Source organism: Melitaea cinxia, chromosome 26 (assembly GCF_905220565.1).
Source record: "Melitaea cinxia chromosome 26, ilMelCinx1.1, whole genome shotgun sequence".
Taxonomy (NCBI): domain Eukaryota; kingdom Metazoa; phylum Arthropoda; class Insecta; order Lepidoptera; family Nymphalidae; genus Melitaea; species Melitaea cinxia.
The window spans coordinates 5,436,003-5,457,068 of NC_059419.1; the positions used below are offsets into that span (position 1 = coordinate 5,436,003).

At 31.1% G+C, this 21,066-nt stretch overlaps 1 protein-coding gene across 1 annotated transcript in view; it reads left to right on the forward strand.

Annotated features, from left to right (window-relative positions):
* Positions 1 to 2,286: 2,286 nt before the first annotated feature.
* LOC123666429 (plastin-3) overlaps positions 2,287 to 21,066 on the forward strand; it is a 56,787-nt gene continuing 38,007 nt past the window's right edge. The window contains 1 exon segment of the mRNA XM_045600521.1: positions 2,287 to 2,349. Within this exon segment, the coding sequence (XP_045456477.1) occupies positions 2,287 to 2,349 (63 nt within the window).

A 21,066-nucleotide genomic window follows, 5' to 3' on the forward strand; every position in this document is an offset into this window, starting at 1 on the left:
GATTAAACTGCGTCTTAAAAGAGAATAATGTAAAGATAAATAACAGTGAATAGAGAACTTTTAAATCTAAGAGAAACTTAAACTGAGAATTAATCAAATATTTTAAACATTTTCATATTTAAACAGTTTTATTTTCCTTCTTATTTTAAAATATTACAATAAAAGTATTTAAAGCATATGTCTTTAGCAAATAAGAATCTTGAGTGATATCATCTGCTTGCTTCAAAGTTTTGTTCTGGTTCGTGTTGGCTAATAATACTTCAGTCATATTCTAGTTTATAGTCTCCGACACAAACGTAACTTCAAATTGATTTATTATATATAAAATGGATTTTATGTAATAAACGGATTTTCAAATGAGTCCTGTACATCACGAGATTAGTGTCTGCAAAATTTAAACTACATAAAATAATTCATGCTATAGTAAAAATTTTGTAAATACATTAATAAAATGTTTTTACTGTGTACTGTTTAATCTAAACTCCCCTTCTTATTTAAAAGAAAAAATTATATATCTCGGCGAAACCTCAAAATTAAGATCATTCGACGCGTTCTCGCAATGGTTACAGCACTGGTTTGTGGCTGTTGCGTTGGCGGTTGCAGGTTCGATCCCCGCACATGATAAACATTTGTATTGGCCATACAGATTTTTGCCGTGGTCTGGGTATTTGTGCAGTCTTTTTGGGTTTCCCCACCGTGCCTTGGAGATCACGTTAAGCCGTCGGTCCTTATTGTCATGTACACCTGATAGCGATTTTTATTCATATTAGGGAGTATATCCGCCAACCTGCATAGGAGCAAACTCTGATCCTTCTCTTACATGCGGAAAGAGACCTACGCCTAATAGTGGGATATTACAGGCTGAAGAGTATCCGTACAAGGTAGTAATGGAAATGATTTAAATAGTGTTATATGGTGGATTTTTTATTTGTTCTTTTTTTAAGTATTTTTTTTGCATGCTTGACTTGTGGAGTAAGCTGGCAAATGCGCGACAAGAGCGCCGCGAAAAGTGTGATTGGGTGAGTCCAACGGAAGTTGAGAGGGATATAAGTTAGAAGTTAGATAGAACTAAAGAAGTTTTACTTCAGTCACCCAGTGGTCGAAATTCGACCATAATTAATTTCAATTATACGTTTGAATGTATATTAGTTATTATGTTTGACATTCAGTGAAGACAAACAACATTAATGATAGTCTATAATTTTATTGACGCGTGTGTCAAATATATGGTAGTGTGTGTAATTTTTTTATTATTGATTTAATGTATTTTTATGCATAATTAAAAAATATATTAGCATTCTGCACTGCTCTGTATAAACTGTAAGTGTGTGAAATTTCATACTTCTCCGTCCGCGCAATTATCGTAAAAAGGGGTACAAAGTTTTTGCTTCACGTAATATATAGATAGCGTAAATGCCCTTTTATGTGTTTCACATGATATTCGTACATTTGAATTACTAAACTTTATAGTCATATTATATATTTTCGTTTTAAGTTAGTATTTTGTAGTATAATGTTGCATAAAATTATCTAAGGCGACATGAAAAATAAAGATGTTTTGTAAAGCGACCCAGTATTTGATGAAAATTTCTCGAAATCTCTCTTTTAAGGACTATCGTGTCGACATAAGAGAAATTTCGAGAGCTTTGTAGAATTATATATCGCCATCTAGTGTTCAGTAGCATACCTATTTTAGTCAAAACTTAATGTTATGTTACAATATGAAAGCAGATGGCGTAACCATAGGTGTGTCAAACGCCATCTATTGAAACTATTAAAACTCATTTAGTAAAACAATTGCCAAAAATATATACCTATTGAATCATGTAATATTTTTTTGATAAAGTTATCTATAAATAAAACTTTAGCCGCAGTTTTAAGTATCATTAGTTATTTTATTTCAATAAATGTAATATATTATATATTTTTAAATCATTACCTATGGCAATCTTTTTGTTACATCGAAAAGCGAATGACTCAAGCTGACTCAAGGCGGTCCGGGCTGTCCATTGGTCGTTCATCACCATTTATTATACCTACGTCGCCTTCGAGCTTCGTACTTTCGTAATTCGTAGTAAACGTAACATCGCTCGACACTGTGCACTTTAAAATTGTGATAATTTTTGTGCGTCTTTTCTCAAATGTTATAGGTGTGCTGTGATTTCTATACATTTTATATACACTTAATAATTAATAATATAAGTGATTAACACAACTTTTTATACCTGCAGTACTTTTACAGTAGATGTTGTGATTTTTTGTTTTTGTGATAATAATTGTGCGACAATGGCAGACAATTCAAAATTGACTGACGAGGAGTTAGCCGACATAAGGGAACAATTTTCACAGGTACGAAAACAGACAGTTAACTTAATATTTTTACCGGCATGGGTTTGGCAGCAAATGCGCAAGTTCAGTGGGGTAACAATTCATACAGGATCATGGTACGCACGCCGCATTTTGCAATAATTTGAGCTTGTATGCCGTTTAAGGAGAGCCAGCGTATATTAGCGTCCACAACCTTGAGTCCGCGTGTGGTCGTTTTCAGAATTTTTCATAAAACTAATTAGAATCAACTATTTGGTTTAAAAAATGACACAAATGAATTTTATAACTATCAGCAGTCAGCTTAAACTCAAATCTATTGTAAATATTAAACAATATTTTTACAAGGCAATTAAGTTTAGTAATTAGTATCTTAATTTATTTATTGATTAAACGAGTATCATAATATATAAACTAATTTAATAATATGCTCTAATGGACTTTTAAGTAGTACCTGAGAATTTAATAAATGTATATACCATATTGAAATTGTTTTTATCATGTGCCACAAAGGCAATCTTTCATCATATCTGTCTCTATCTGAAAATTATCAACAATTAAATATATTATTTATTGATTTGATACACAAATACGGAATTGTAAGATAACAATTATCTATAAGAACTTATATAATCAAAGAATTTATGACTGTTTATTACTTTTTACTGTAAAAGTAAAAAGGCTTATCAAAAATAATAATCAATAATACAAATACAGTTCAAAAATGCATTCAGTCAACTTAAACTATAAAATTCTAATTTATACTGAAAAATAAATTATATAATTACATTTATTTAACAGCTGAGAAATTCTATAAAGTATGGTATATCTTTTTTAGTGAATAATATGAGATTATTAAGTAGTTCATGATGAGATATCAAACTAATGATAGTACTTATCAATAATGCATGTGTCGTTGCTACAATATTGATTTAAATATAACTTAGTATACATGTGTAATATAAATAATATGTACTTAGAAGATTTGTACAAATATTTGTATACACAATTATGATAAATGTAAATTTGTATTAAAAAGTTTATTGAGTGATTTTTGAATTAAGTCTTATTTAATCTTTTTATCTTCTAATATAAATATAATACAGTTAAGTTAAAAAGTTTAGCTGTAAAGCTGTAAAAATAATTCCTAAAATATCCAATTTTAAGGAGTAGCTTCAGCACAAAACGTAAAATCATTTAACAAACACAAGCTGTTTTGTCATGTAACAAATTCTTTACAAACGTGTCATACATTATCCATTACCCATGAGGCAATTTTGTGTTACAGCACAATTTAGTATTCTAAGCTCGTAGGTTCCTTGCCTTGACATCGTATTGTCCTCAACAGGCAATACCCAATTTGTATCGTTTTGTTGTACTGTTTAATCATAAGATAATATTATTTTAAGATTCTTGTTTGGTTCCTATGGGGTTCTATATCGAGAGAAAGATATTGACAGATCCTTCTAAAGAATTTGTTATCTATTGGTTTCTTTAAATGCATCTTCAAAAATTATACTTTGTTGAATATTGTGTGATGGTATGGTATCCATTGTATATCCTACTAGACTTTTTTTTTAATTTTTGTAAATATAGGTATGCTTTTTAAATATTGATCTTACGACTATTAGATTTGTGTTTCGGATTAGATTGATACACAACAATGTCTTAGTAAATGTGTGGTTTACTATAGAGATGAAATTGAATTAAGAACTTTAAAAAGCGTTTAAACAAGTGAAAAAGTATATTATTTTAAGCATGGGAAAAAACTGAGATTCAAAGATTTCTGTTAAAAAAAAATGTGTGTAAACTGTAAGGTAGTCTGTAATAATTACCATATAACATTTTGCTAGTGTAAGGCTTTTATCGAATTTCAGGTTTTTATTTACGAAAAATTCTTATTAAGGTATACATACAACATGACCTTTTTTTTGAAAGCTAATACAATATTGAATCCTATCATAATTGTGTTTGCTCGCAAACGAAAAAAAACTGACTTCAATTACATCAACAAGTGCGAGTAAAACGTAAGTAGACGAAAGTCAAGTAAATGCGCGTTATCAAAGATTACTCAAAAAGTAGTCATCAGATCTCGATCAAATTTAAATGAGACCACAAGACAAGCACCAGCTTTCAAATAAAAAATCATCTTTCATCAGCTTTCGTTTAAAAGAAGAATCATCAAATTCGGTATACCCAGTGAAAATTTATGCGGATAACACAATGTAGGTCGACTAAAAATTGGCAAGTAAATATATACGCATTATTAGATACAATTCGAAAAGTACTTGTTAGATCTCAATTTGGTAGATATGAATAGGACCACATGACATGCCACCTTCGATCAAAATCTTCAAAATCGGATCTACCAAGTCAAAAGTTCTGAGGTACTTAACATACATAAATAAATACAATCGAATTGAGAACCTCCACTTTTCTTGGAAGTGGATTAATAAATAAGATAATCCTATTCGTTAAAAAGTAAACGATGAATATTATTACTTTATAACAAATATCAAATAAAAATTTTACAATGAACAGTTTTTGCGTTTTTTAACCGACTTCCAAAAAAGGAGGAGGTTCTCAATTCGACTGTATTTTTTTTTTACCATGATAAGGAAACCAGGATCTGATGATGGGATCCCAGAGAATTCGAGGGGAAACTCGAAAATCCGCAATAACTTACTACTGGATGTACCGATTTTGATAATTCTTTTTTTGTTGGAAAGGGGATATCCCTAGTTTCGTACCATAATAAGGAAACCAGGATCTGATGATGGGATCCCACAGAAATCGATGGAAACTCTCGAAAATCCGCAATAACTTTTTACTGGGTGTACCGATTTTGATAATTTTTAATTTAATCGAAAGCTGATGTTTATCATGTGGTCACATATAAATTTTATCGAGATCTGATAACTACTTTTTGAGTAATCTTTGATAACGCATAGTTACTTGACTATTTTTTCGTCGATCTACGTTGTATGACTCGTCGATGTAATTGAAGTCGGTTTTTTTTCGTTTGCGAGCAAACACAATTATATTAACGCGAGTTTTTAATGTGGAGATATTTTATTGATTCCCTTATACTTTCGTTTCAGAATTAAATTTATTTACTTGATTTAAGTTACTAGATAATAAATCTATAATCTGCTTCTTACAGTTCATTAGTATCTTAGTTTTGTTTTTGACGAAAAATTCGTTTTCGTCATGATAGAATTATTGAAAAGAGTTTTAAAAGTCTAGACCTAAAAGCAGCAACGTCTGTATTGTATTGATCGGCTGCCCTCAAGTGGGTTGGTAATGCAGATATCACATTACTCGAATATTTTAAGCAGACAACAAAGCTATAATTAAAAATACTGATTTAAAAATTATAATCGCAACAATCCAACAACATACTTATTTTTATTTTTATTTTTTTTAGTAATAATAAGTCATGTTAAGTCATGCATATAAAAAAGTTTAAGCATTAAGTCATGTATATTAACGAGACATTTACAATAAATAGTTTTAATTTTACGTATTTAATAAATCAATTAGTATCTCTTTTTAAGAAATATATTGCATCATGTAATGATATAGTAACTAGACTGGTCTAATAAAATTTCTTTTTTTTATATGTGTCATAAATACTGCGCCTACTAATTCTCTAACCATATAAAATATTATAAGTGAATAGTAATTGCATGTTTTTCTGAAACGTGAAGAAATGCAGTTTTTTATGCAAACAAAAATCATGAACTTTTGTAGTAAGCTCGGCACGTTTCTACGGTGTTTACGTTACATGTTAGAGTGGTCCGCCAAGTGTATTGTAGATCTTTAGTATGGTAATGGTCAAGTATTATAATGTAGTACATATTAAAAAGATACTAACGAAACTAATTCAAAAGAATAGGAAATTATTAATTTCCTAGAAGTATGTGTGATGTCATTAATATCATAATTTATTTTATTGAAATACATTCCAGTTAATAAAAAAAATATTTTTATTTACTACGTTAGTAATTGTATTGAAATATGTTATCAAGTGGCGTTTGAATATTTCAACTTAATTCATATTTAATTGAACAATTTAGTTATAAGTGATAAATTTATTAAGAATTCGGTCATAAGTACGGCGGCGTGACCCTTGTAGGCTAAAAAGTTTCCGGTATATGAGTCACTGCCTTGAACGGTACCGCTTATAAAGATTTTACGATGTTTTAAAACAAGGCCTTTTTAGGAAATAACGTATTCATGAAATTTGGTAAACGTTTTTGATAAATAATGGGTATATGTGGAAAGTTAATTTATGTTGTGGACATATTCAGCTTATAAAACCGAAACAATCTTATGGTTTTATTTTATAATTATATACTGGCTATCCGCTTGCGGTTTTGCTCACGTGGATTACTGATTTTGACTTTTCCGTTCCCTTTAATTTATAGTCTTCTGTCACTTGGTGTCAACGGTCACAGCCATGGATTGTACCTGTTGCGCTGGCGGTTGCAGGTTCGATCCCCGCACATCACAAACATTTGTATTGGCCATACAGGTGTTTACCGTGGTCTGGGTGTTTGTGTAGTCCTTGTGGGTCTCCCTATCGTGCCTCGGAGAGCACGTTAAGCCGTCGGTCCGGTTGTTATCATGTACACCTGATAGCGATCGTTACTCACAGTAGGGAATATATCCGCCAACCCGCATTGGAGCAGCGTGGTGGATTAAGCTCTGATCCTTCTCCTACATGGAGAAAGCGGCCTATGCCTGTAATGGGATATTACAGGCTGAAGCGTCACTTGGTGTTAACATGGCAGTCTCCGGGTGAAAGAAATTTTAAAAGTCCAGCCTGTACTACTCCTACTGAGTTTATCCATTAAAAAACATTCAAAAAACCAAAAATACAAATTTTCCGCAATAAAATTAATATTGGTTCATTATATTCGAGAATAATATTTGTTTGTATTAACGTTTAAATTACTCATCGGGTTGTATTTTAGTTGAGATACTACGTGTTATGTTTTTTTTTTTTTTAATTTGTGAAATAGCAAGTCGAGAGTTTTTTGAAGGCAAACAATGCTGGAAGAAATCTCTTATAGGGATAAATAAGCACACCCATTATACATGAGCTTCCATGACAAATATATTATATATATAATTTTGTACGTATAAAAAATGTTAAATAAATAAACATATTATGGCCAATACAAATGTCTGTCGTAAGTGGGGATCGAAACCGCGACCGCCAGCGCAACAGCCAGCTGCGAGCCCTGCGCCAACGCATCATCAATACGTAATATATATACAATAAACAATACGTTACAAATACCTAAGTTACGTATGAAGTCTATATGTAACTTATTTGTAGGATAAATTTTATCCACAGCCGGTAAAACAGGCTCTTAATGGTATTAAATCGTATGGATGTGTACTACTTAATTCTGTTCTCCTAATACCATACATAAGACGATTACTTTGAGGATTTAACGTTGAAGTCTATTCCATATACCTATGTTATTGTTATTTACAATCGATTATGTCTATTTTTATATTCAGTTTAACTTACACCAATCACATGCTATGTTAAAAATGTGTGTTTAATTCTTTTTTTTATCCTCAAAAACGGCCGGTCAGAGTAGTTTAAAAATCGAATTTTAATTTCTAATATGGAACCCAATTCAAAGGTTTTTTTTAGTCTTGTCTAGAATCTTTAATGTTACCCATAAAAACAGTCTTATAAAATATTAAACTTTAAATAACCTCTGACGATTTAATCATTAGCTGATCTAAAACACACACATTTTTAATTACAAGTCGCTTGTTTATCCGCACGATGTGCATCGACCTTGGTTTGGAATGTGGTCACTCCAGCCTTTGTCCTACCTTATGACGCAACACGGTAGCTAGGTCTTATAAGTCTGTTTCCAATAACACATTAACTACTTGAAAAGTATTATTTATTTGCGTATAATGCATTGCGTATTATATATCTGTAGAATTTATTAAGTTTTTAAAATATTGAGTGAAAGGGGCAAGACCTTTTAACCTATAAGGCAGTATGAAATATTAAAGATGACAAAATAATATTGATATACTCGTATAAACATAAAATATATATTAATATGCTAGCATTCATTCTATTTGTTATTCAAATTAGTTGACATATTGCGGTGTTATGTAATATGAGTTTTTTTAATTTTTTTTAGTTAGATTCTTTTAAAATAATTTGAAATTAAGAATTTTAGGACTGTCAAACTCAAAATCTTATAGAGTCTAGATTATGTGAATATTGACGTATACCTCTAATCTTCCATAGCCACTGATTATACTGACGAAGTTTAAATATAAAATATATATTTGATGTCATAACGCTTTGTATAAAATGTAGTACATTTTTAATAATAATTGAATTGTTTGTTAAACGCAAATTACAAAAAAAGTTGTAAGTTTAAGTATTATGATATAGGTTGATTTCTTTTGCTTTTATTTGTCAATATATCTTGTTATGCAATAAATTTAAAAGTGACTAAAATATTATTCTAGTTGTGATGCCTCCTACGCATAGCATCGGAACTTAATAATTATATACTAAATAAATAATAATTTTATTAATATTTTCAATTGGAGAATATGTAAAAAAAAATCTAATGACAAAAATATAATTATACATAAAACAAATTTCCGAGTTAATGTTTAGGACGCTTTCATTAATTTGTTCTTAACTAAAGAACTTTAAAACTCCGTCTTGTTCTAACAATAAGAAAATTTTATTTCATCACCATACATGTAACAACTAAATAAATACCGAAGTACCGTTAGTATGAATGAAATAAACCCGCTCACGAGGCGTGTCGTGTCGCGATCGCAAATCATATTCAATGTATTGCAGATAAAAACATCACTGAAATACCGTTTAAAAAACCTTAAACAATTTACGGTTTTAACGGTTCATACATATATATTTAAGTATAGGTACATGTGCTATGTACATATTATAGCGTTGACTTTGCATGTTGCCTTTTGAGGTTAACATATGTGGTGTTTAAAATGAACCATTATTGTATATTATACAGTTAGTATAATCGTTAGACAGAGCTATAATATCAAAGAGGAAAAATTGTATAATCTGTCTTAGGTAGGGTCACCAACCCGCCTGCTCAGCGTGGTGGTTATGGGCAAAACACATGAGTTCACGCCATTTTTGGCACGAACTTGTGTAGGCCTATGTCCAGCAGTGGACAGCGATAGGCTGCATTGATGTAATAATTATAAAAAAGAAAAGTTTAAATATTTAATAAAATATACTTTTTAATTGTAGCTATATATGTCAGTCGTCTGTTACCCATAATACAGACATAGGCATTAAATTGCCTATGTCTGAAACAAACGACCGTGTGTATATTAAACATATAAAAATACATTTCGTTCAGACTGTACTGTTCAAATATTGTAATCTAAGGATAACGGTGACATGATACCCGATATGACCTCCCGTCTCGGTACAGTTTTGAATGCCACTGACCGAGGCTGGTTTAGCGTTACCTCAACGCACCGACGTATATAATGTACAAACATATATACTAGTATATTGATTGAATTGTAAATATTTTCTTCTGTTGACGCTTTTTTAATTAAGTACATTTTTACCATTATGTATAAGATAGATACAAGCGTGAAATGGATACATGACATTCCTTAGCTATGTACAAAAAAAATCATTTGAATATAAGCTGTAGTTTAAATTGAGTTGTAAACTAACTATTGCTTCTATTTGACTGTATGTGGGCTACAAATATTATGTAATATGCATACGTGTTTTAATTTCATGTCTCTTGCTTAAATAACTCCATTATCGATGTCTATATCCTTAGATAATATTCAGCCCGCTTACAATTAGCTAATAATTTAAAGTAACGTTATTTTACAGTCACGGCACATTTATACAAGTTTTTTTTTTGATATAGTAGGTATACGAGAAAAAGAACATTTTTGATATGTACGATTTTTATTTTTGTGTTACCCACAATTAGGAATTCTAAACATTTTTGAATATCATATCAAAAATTGACCGCTCCAGCGGGATTCGAACCCGCGTCTTCGACATACCGTGTCGACGCTCTAGCCAATTAAGCTATGGAACGATATACTCGCCAGAGCGAAACTTTTGATATGATGATTTTTACTTTCGGTTTAAGCGAACCGTGGCGCCGTCTATAGTGAGTTCTTTACAGAGACTCGTAACTATTCAAAGTTTCATATTACAATGAAAATCTTTGACAGGAGACGACACCATGCTATTTTTAATATGTACGATTTTTATTTTTGTGTTACCCACAATTAGGAATTCTAAACATTTTTGAATATCATATCAAAAATTGACCGCTCCAGCGGGATTCGAACCCGCGTCTTCGACATACCGTGTCGACGCTCTAGCCAATTAAGCTATGGAACGATATACTCGCCAGAGCGAAACTTTTGATATGATGATTTTTACTTTCGGTTTAAGCGAACCGTGGCGCCGTCTATAGTGAGTTCTTTACAGAGACTCGTAACTATTCAAAGTTTCATATTACAATGAAAATCTTTGACAGGAGACGACACCATGCTATTTTTAATATGTACGATTTTTATTTTTGTGTTACCCACAATTAGGAATTCTAAACATTTTTGAATATCATATCAAAAATTGACCGCTCCAGCGGGATTCGAACCCGCGTCTTCGACATACCGTGTCGACGCTCTAGCCAATTAAGCTATGGAACGATATACTCGCCAGAGCGAAACTTTTGATATGATGATTTTTACTTTCGGTTTAAGCGAACCGTGGCGCCGTCTATAGTGAGTTCTTTACAGAGACTCGTAACTATTCAAAGTTTCATATTACAATGAAAATCTTTGACAGGAGACGACACCATGCTATTTTTAATATGTACGATTGATTCATTGTAATATGAAACTTTGAATAGTTACGAGTCTCTGTAAAGAACTCACTATAGACGGCGCCACGGTTCGCTTAAACCGAAAGTAAAAATCATCATATCAAAAGTTTCGCTCTGGCGAGTATATCGTTCCATAGCTTAATTGGCTAGAGCGTCGACACGGTATGTCGAAGACGCGGGTTCGAATCCCGCTGGAGCGGTCAATTTTTGATATGATATTCAAAAATGTTTAGAATTCCTAATTGTGGGTAACACAAAAATAAAAATCGTACATATTAAAAATAGCATGGTGTCGTCTCCTGTCAAAGATTTTCATTGTAATATGAAACTTTGAATAGTTACGAGTCTCTGTAAAGAACTCACTATAGACGGCGCCACGGTTCGCTTAAACCGAAAGTAAAAATCATCATATCAAAAGTTTCGCTCTGGCGAGTATATCGTTCCATAGCTTAATTGGCTAGAGCGTCGACACGGTATGTCGAAGACGCGGGTTCGAATCCCGCTGGAGCGGTCAATTTTTGATATGATATTCAAAAATGTTTAACATTTTTGATAATATTCTAGCTAGCTGGTTAAATTATAAAATGAAATTCGTTACATTAATCGCTATTGGCATTAAGTATATCAAATAACATAGGTAAAACATCTCGCGATCAGATGGTCCATCTCCCTGTCATGTCATGTCATGTCAAGTCATTAATTAAACGATTGGATTTAATGTGCAACAAAAAACAACAATGGTGCCATGTTACTCGATACGATGCATGACCTCTTGTACGTAGTCTGAATGCCACTGACCGCTAAAGTTACTTCATGAATGTCGTGCCATTGTTGTGATGCTTTCTCGTTGAGCCAGTATCGTCTCGCTGAGCGAACAATGACAAAATGTTAATGCTATTTACTTTAACAAAAGCGTAAAATTGAATTACTAATCTTGTATGTCTTTTAGTACTTTTCAATTTGGAATAAATCAGTTAGATGGGTATCACGATTTTGTGAAGGAAACTTATTTACGCACAAAATAAATCTAGCGTGACGAACTTTTATGCACGTACGCTGAATTTATTTTTATTCAATAGAGTAACAGACGTTTACTGTAATTGTTTGTATCCAGCTGTGGTATTCCTTACTAGAGATGAAATTTCAACAATACTGTATGAAGTTTAAATCAAAAATTTTAGTGACAAAAATCTCAGGTACAAGTTTATATAAAATTTCCTTATCGATAGTTGATTATACAGTTGCGCGATAGAAAGGAAAGGCTATATTTGTAACATCAAAGCAATATACTTCAACTGTTCAAATTCCTTTTAGATGAAAGTATCCCACTTCTCGATAACGTTCATTATTTCTCTTTGGTGCATGCGCTACCGTTTATTTTTGTTCGATTTAATGGTGAATTGAACAGGAATTTGCTTCAGATTTATCTACTTAGCCATCTATACTACAACTATACTTAATATACTGACTGAAGGAGTTATAAATCAAGGTAACTTTCTACATAGTTACAAAAATTTTGCAAATTAAACTGAAGGGAAAATGATTTTAAAAGCAAAGATTGGTTTCTGAGTGACTACTTAAGTCGTTACTCGTTAAGTAACTTTTGTTACGTATTTAATTACTTCGTCTCAATGTTATGTTTGAAAAGTAATTACATTTTAAAACAATTATTGGTTCAAAGACTATAAAATTTATAAATAAAATCTGTAAATGACTTAATAATATTCCAGTGTTTTATTACTCGATACCGCAAACTTTCACAAGTATGACTACAATACTATTACTTATTGTGGTTTTAAAGTAATGAATCATTCGTTTATATTTGAATTGGAAAGATTGACCGCAACTTACGTGCAGTACTACGTAATAGGATCTTGGAAACTTTGAAACCTAAATTCCAAGAATGAGTCAGATTATCGAATATTATTAGACCTTATATTGTGTCATCCAAAAGATGACGGCTTTCTCAAGAGAAGTGCTAAGTGATGATGATGCTGACCGATGCGTCCAACCCGTCTATTTGTCTATGCGTTGCTGTAGTACAGTTTTAATTAACCTCTTAGTATTTGGATTTTACTATTTTTTTAGCAACGAATATTGTTGCTAGCTAAAGAGTTTGGTTAAATGAGGTTTTAGTTTAATTACTCTTTAAACATTTAACACATTAGATTTAAATGTTTAAAGCGTAATTCGAATCGTTGACACAAATTTTAAATACTGTGAAAACATCAAAATAAAATTTGTTTATACCACCAAAAGACCGTTTAGTTTTCCTGGAAAAATGTATTCAAAATTTAAGATTTGATTATGGATTGTTTTCTTTAAATTTAGGCTGACTGAAGAACTCTTTTTTTTTTGTCCTTGAATGTATTAGTTACTTGTTAAAAGTCATATGTAGTAGTAGAAAAATCATAGGTATCATGTAGTCATACATTTATAAATATATCTGTATTTAAGAGGAAATCAAAATATCTCATATTTTATGAGGTTTTTAACGATATAATATAATGTATTTGTATATAAAGTTTTGCGCAAGGAGTACACATACAGAAAGTAACAATTATTCATAGTTTAAAGATGACACAGTTGTTAGTACATTGACTACAAGTGAGTCTAATAACTAAACATTTATACTCAGTCATAATTTACTAGGTCACGCTTGTCTGGTTCGCTGATTTACATTTAACATTATAAAATGTTACAAAGCAATTTCTTAAATAATAATAGTTATTTAATATATTTATTTTTAAAATTTTGATTTCCTGCTAATAAACTGACATATTTTCAAGATATGTATAAACCTGACCATCCGCGTAGCTTTAAAAATTTGTCCATATGAACAATAAGCACAAACGAGTTATCACCCATTCCTATAGTAAATTTAGGGCTCGTTAAAGAATTATATAACTGTAAAGATCCCTTACAATTGGTGAATCAGCATCGTTCTGATTTCGCCAATAATATTCAATTGGTGACGACACTGATTAGCCTCATATATATTCTTAGAATAGCATTCGCTCTAGAGTAGGGGTGCGTGCAGTCGATTCCCGCTTGAGGTGGATTTGTCTTTGTACAAATATTTCTTTTCGGTTTGGATGTCTGTCCATGTGGGTCTCCCCATCGTACCTCGGAGAGCACGTAAAGCGGTCGGCCCTGGTTATTTCATAAATACTTGACAGTGATCGTTACTCATAGTAGGGAATTTATTCCGCCAATAAGCTCCAATCCTTCTCCTAAATGGAGAAAGAAGCCTATTACACAGCTAATGTGGGATCCTACAGGTTGAATCTTGATCGATATTCTTAGAATAATTGCCTGATAACATTAATAAACGCTTTGGTAAAATATATGTTGGTTGCTTGAATGACATGAATCGCTTTAGTTTTATTTGCATTTTTTGCTATCTTTAATCGTCATTTTTTGTTTGTTCACTGACAAAACTTGTCAAGTTTGTAAATGTTTAAATTTGAAATAACATTTATATGATATACGAGTAAATGTTATTTCATGCGTACTATAAATACAGAGGAAAGATTTGATTATTTGTTGGTCTGAAATGGATAAAGTCAAAAACTACTGAACCGAAATTAAAATTATTTATGCAATATTCAGTTACTATATTATACGTTATCAACGTGTGACATAAGCTATATTTTAAGGGGAGAAGACGGAGTATCTAGAATCGTTTCGTCCACATGGGCGAAGCTTTGGACTGATAGCTTGTATTGCATATTATCATATTATTTCTATATATTGTTTATTTTATTTTCAATATAATTATTTGTCTTTCAGTTTACTAACATTCCATCCATTCCATAACTTAATACACACAAGAGATCGTTCGTAACAATATAAATTGAAATCCTATTGCAAAAAATTCGGCTCTACAGAACTACAGACGTCATAGATAGCAACGATAAGATATATAATTGTGTTTGCACGCAAACGAAGAAAAACTGACTTCAATTATATCGACAAGTAATACAACGTAGGTAGACGAAAAAATAGTCAAGTAAATACGCATTATCAAAAATTACTCCAAAAGTTGTAATCAGATCTCGATGAATTTTAAATGTGAGAACATGATAAACATTGGCTTTCGATTAAATTAAAAACATTAAAATCGGTACACCCAGTAAAAAGTTATGCGGATTTTTGAGTTTCCCTCGATTTCTCTGAGATCCCAGCATCAGATCCTGATTTCCTTATCATGGTGCAAAACTAAGGATATCTTCTTTCCAAAAAAAAAAGAATTATCAAAATCGGTTCATAAACGACGGAGTTAATATACGGTCGAATTGTACTCAACCTTCTCCTTTTTTGAAGTCGGTTAAAAACAATGAATCTCATCGCTTTCAATGATAAATGTAATTTGAAAAGAAACTTATAAAACTTTAATTTCCTTATTGAATATATAATCTTATTGATAAGATATAAATTAACACTAAAATTATTAAATGTGGTATTTCATGTACAAAGAATTTTTTTTATGAATTTATAACTGAAATGATTATCTACTTGAAGTATATTATGTTTTGTACGTTCGAAAAGAATATAATACCTATACAAGTACCTTTTAAGTTTGATAATAACTTATTGAACTACTATTCATTTGTAAAAGTTTGCTCTAAATATTTTGACCCTTTTTGCTAGCAAAATTTTTTTTTTTACAAAATTGCAGTTTTGTCCCTAAAAGCTATGATTAGAGTTAAAATATATATATATATATATATATATATATATATATATATATAATTTTGTATTAAATTATTTACTTTATTCTAATTTAAAATTTACGTCACCATGTTTCGTGGTCATGTTACGAGTAATAATAATTGGTAAAATGTGTTATTATTTTGAAACTTTTAATGTACTTAGTATGTAAAAAAATTAAAAATAAAATATAGGAAAATCAATAAGTATTAATTATTATTCTTGATAATATGCTTAAAAATAAAGTTTGGATTAAAATTATTAATCCTATTGAGAATGGGTGATTTAAAAAAAATATACATATTAACGCCACAGTGAGTCATGGTTTGACTATGTAGTTATAACAACGCAAATCTAGCTCCATCTGACCGGTTCCGCTGTCCATTTCAGATAGTAAGGGTTTAAAAATCAATAGTTTTAATGAAAAGGGTTCTAACCCTTTTTTAATAAATGGACGCCGTATGTAATTAGTTTTAGTCATACTTCAATATTTATGCAAGATATCTATCTTTGTCGCCGATGTCCTTGGTTGAGGTAATTTTTGTTTTTAATGTTACTACGTTTGCTAACTTATTTTAATGTTTTGACGTGACAACGTCTAATAAATCGACGAACGCAGGCGGCATGCACGAAAAAGGATGACTCATTGTAGCGTTACGCTCACTCGATTGACCTATACGTCCGAGGAGATGTTTTTGTTATGTCTTTGTAACGTTAAACTATCGTAAACTAACTTTACAGACAACCAATTTTTTGTCAAATCTATTTGGTGCGAAAAAACAGTGGTAACTATTTTGCAGCACATACAGCATATAATACTAAATTTATGAAATATGAAAAAGGTAATCTATATGTGATTCCTCTGTTTTTAGTTAGGGTTTTTCAAACTCCGTTCACCGCTGAAAATAATATACATTTTAAAGATAAGTAAAACACTTGAAATATCTTTAAAATACTTACTTTACTCGTATTTAACCTTTTTTGGTGTTTAAATAGCTTTAGATTTGATAAACTTCTTGTTTTTACTTTGTATTTAATTTTAAGCCATAATATGACTTCTTGCTTAAATATGAACTTAAACCGACAATTAAATACATATTCATCAGACATCTTTTTTTCACTTCAATACTCCCATAACTAAACAGCATCCCGTATCAAAGGAACCGTATAATTATTAAATCCTTTTAATCGCTGAGAGCACGAAACTACCAGGCTCGCATAACTCGAAGGCGGTGTGTGCACAATTACAAAGAAGGTTTGTCCTACCACTACACACACAATCAAATCGTTTTATTCGCTCTGCTTAGGTCAACAGACGATGAGTCATTACTACGCATTGGCTGAAAGGTGAGCTTAAGGCATTTGAATATGCCTCTTACGTACCTAAGTGTCTTGTTGATTCTATGTAAGAAAAGTAAGTATAAAATCAAATAACAATAAACACGGATATTGATGAAAAACTAGTAAACTTTGAATAAATTATGTAGTTATAAAATGTACATGTAGTTTTTGTGAGTATTAAAACTATGTATTTGTGTATTAATTTGAGGTTACTCAACCGTAAAGACACTCAGCAAAGGTCCATTCATACCAATAAGAAGTAATGTAAGAAGTTAGAAATATAAAGGTTCGATGACACTATATTTATAGTTAACTATGGTTTGATTGTCTGACGAATTGTATTTGTGATTCATTTAGTTAGTGTTTTCAGTTTCTTCCTTTAATTATTATACATTTACATTCAAAAGAGACCTTGATTGTTTCAACAAACCTGACATAAGACAACAATTAAAATTTAACAAAAACAATGAGAACAATGATTTTTTTGTTTTGAATCAAATCTTATAAACTAACATGTCATTTGAGCATAAACTAAAAAAAAGTATGGACTAAAGTATGTAGATATATTAATAAATAATTATAAGAAAGCCTCGGTTACTTAGTGGATTAATCGGTGACGGCGGTACAAAATCAACTTAACTTTTTGTTATAGTATAAAATCAAAATAATAAAAAACAACAAAGCCGTCATCAATCAATCAAAAGTTATTTATTCATGTGGGCTTCAACGTACTTTGAATCGGGTTTTTACTAAGTATGTATTTAATATTTTTAATTAAATAATAGGTAATAGTTGTTGCGAAGCGATACATTCGGAATATCGTAATTACGCTGCAAAGAATCGGAAATATGAACATACTCTTTTATAAATCGTCAATAACATTACAAAAAAAAAAAAAAAAAATTATAAAGTCCGTCATATGTTTTACATTAAAAGCTAGCATTACGACCACAACGACAACCACACAACAGATATTTATTATTTTATTTTTTTAAATATGACTTAAAGCCTTACAAATCACATAAAAAAAGGAAAGAACCAACGCTAAATTTAAGTAGTTGCAGTAATGATAGACACACCTTTACTCTATTATTCAAGTATTTGAGTATTTGGAAGTTTCGAGTCACACCTTGACCGCCTACTATAAATTTGCACAGTAAATAGTTGACTCAACTTAGAGTGGAATTTTCGCTCATAAGTGTTCCTATGAAAAATACTTAAGAAATTATGTTGATTTCTAAACCATAATAAAAAGTACTAAATACAAAGTAGATAAAGAATGTATAATATAATATATCAATAGTATTATATGGTATATATAATATATAAATAGTATATAATGGTATAATATATAAATAGTGTGAAATAAAAAAGTATAATTTACTAGCTGTATCCCGCTGTTTCATATGAAGAAAAAGATGCCTATAGCCTTTCACAACTAGTAGTTCCTGAGATTAGCACGTTTAAACAAACAAATTTTTCAGCTTTATAATATTAGTATAGATAAAAATATCACAAAATTTGTTTTATAAACTCATGTATATTGCAAAAATAAAGATTATGCTCGTATTAATATGTTCTAAATTTACCAAAATACCTATGAATAAATTGCCTATGTACAAGTTACATACACGCTTTAACGAAAGCAAATTCAACGCGCACGTGCGCGCGAGTTTTCCACAAATAGTGGCAATAGCCATACTTGTTTGTTTATTACCGCTGTTTAACGGAACGGCTAATTATTACTTTTCGAGCTAGTTCTAAGTTTGTTTATAAGGTTCCGTAACCACAAGGTGTCAATGAAATTACTAAAGCGAGTCGTTTAAAACGACTCTGATACCCTTCTGACAGCAATGCAGTTGTATTTTCGGAACCGTGTTATGTAGATTCTCAGAATTTTAATTCGACTGCTGCAGTAACGATCAAATTTAAAAGTATCTTTGTTACAATTCACGTGTTCACATACGATACTAAACAAACTTATTATTTCGGGCGTATTAGATCAATCTAAAAAAATATTTAGCGGAATATTCATATACGCAATACTGATTTTAAACGTAGTCTGGTCGTTTGTCTTTATATAGTGTATATTTCCAAACCCACGTACAGGTGTGAATTCTAACAATTACGTTGTGTAAACAGTTTATTGATTATTTAAGATCGAATCTTTACAATTTGTATGGTGGCAGGGTAATTTTGTTCGAGTCGACTTATGGTGACGATAACTGACGTGGTAGTAGAAGATCCGAACCTTAGTCGATCTTCACCGAGCTGACACTAAAATAATAATAAATAAATAGATAAATATCTTATAACAACACACACACGGTCGTCTGTCCCTAAATAAACAACTTAATGCTTCTGCTACAGGTAACATCCGACTGTTATAACTATTTTTTTTAAATATACATACAAATAATACATAAATATATAAATACAAATATCACACTCAGACACAGGCGAGAATCGAACCCGCAACCCGCGGAACAGAAAGCACTACAAACTGCGCCAACGGGCTAGTTAAGAAGAATGAAACACACTTTATAATTAATTTAGTATATTATATATTATGTATATTAGATGATATATTAAAAATGGGTGGCCTAAAAAAATATTGAACTATTTTAAAGTATGTTTCATTCTATTATCAGCACGGTGAAGTTCGACTTGGGTTCGGATCCTAGACCATGGGTTTAATGTTTTTAACGATTGACTAACGAGTTCTATTTTCTAAGAGCCAATTTCAGTAATTATTTCGATATGTGTAGGTAAATGAACTTTTAACGTTATATTTTATATTTATTTTAAGTAATCGTATTTCGCCTCGCATTAAAACCATTTCAAAAGAATTTTCACGTTTCATATTTCTTTAGGCACGTGCTAGTTATTTTACGAAACATAAAATTCTTTTTAAGGTCTTGACAAGCTCAGAAACGTTTATCCGGGTTTTAATACCGCTTTTTTATTACGACCGATATTTCCAACTCATTGTATACAACAATAGCTTAAGCACTTGTAAGGGCGCTTTTCTGTAAATGAACGTTTTGTTTCGCTTGTTTATTTTCCTGTGGAAAAATATTTCTTTCAAATCAATGAGTTTTAATAAACGCAAAAAAAAAATGTAAAATTAAATTATATATATCGAAATACATGTCAGTGCTCAGACTTATTGTACCTTTCCCAGAATTTTTTTTATGACCAAACTATATCTACCGCGCAGTCTCATCCGGTGCTTTTCAGATTTGCGTGCTCAGACGATTGTAACTTACCTAGAATAGATTTGATGACTAAGCTAGATCTCCCGCGCCGTTTCATCCGATGCTTTTCACATTTGTTAGCGTAAATTATTGCTTCATCATAAACAAACTAACACATTTAATTTTACTGATTCGGGTAAGTTATTACTTAGAATATTGCAAATATAGATTATGTAGGAAACTTCCGAAAAAAAAAAAATGAAATAGAAGAAGCTATATCGTAAGAACTATTCACACAAACACCTGTGACGAAAAAAATGAAGAACAATAGGTTAGCGTAGTATGGGCATGTAATGAGGAGGGATGAACGCCATGTTGGTAAAAGAATGTTAGGAATGTATGTCGAAGGACGAGAGTGATCGGCAGACCAAAAAAGCGCTGAAGTGACGAATAATAGAGAGGAATGGAAGAGAAAAACATGTTGTACCGACCCTACATAAGTGGGGTAAGGGCAGGAAGATGGTGATATCGTAAGAACTATTCGATAATGAGTAGTCCATAGACACTCTTGG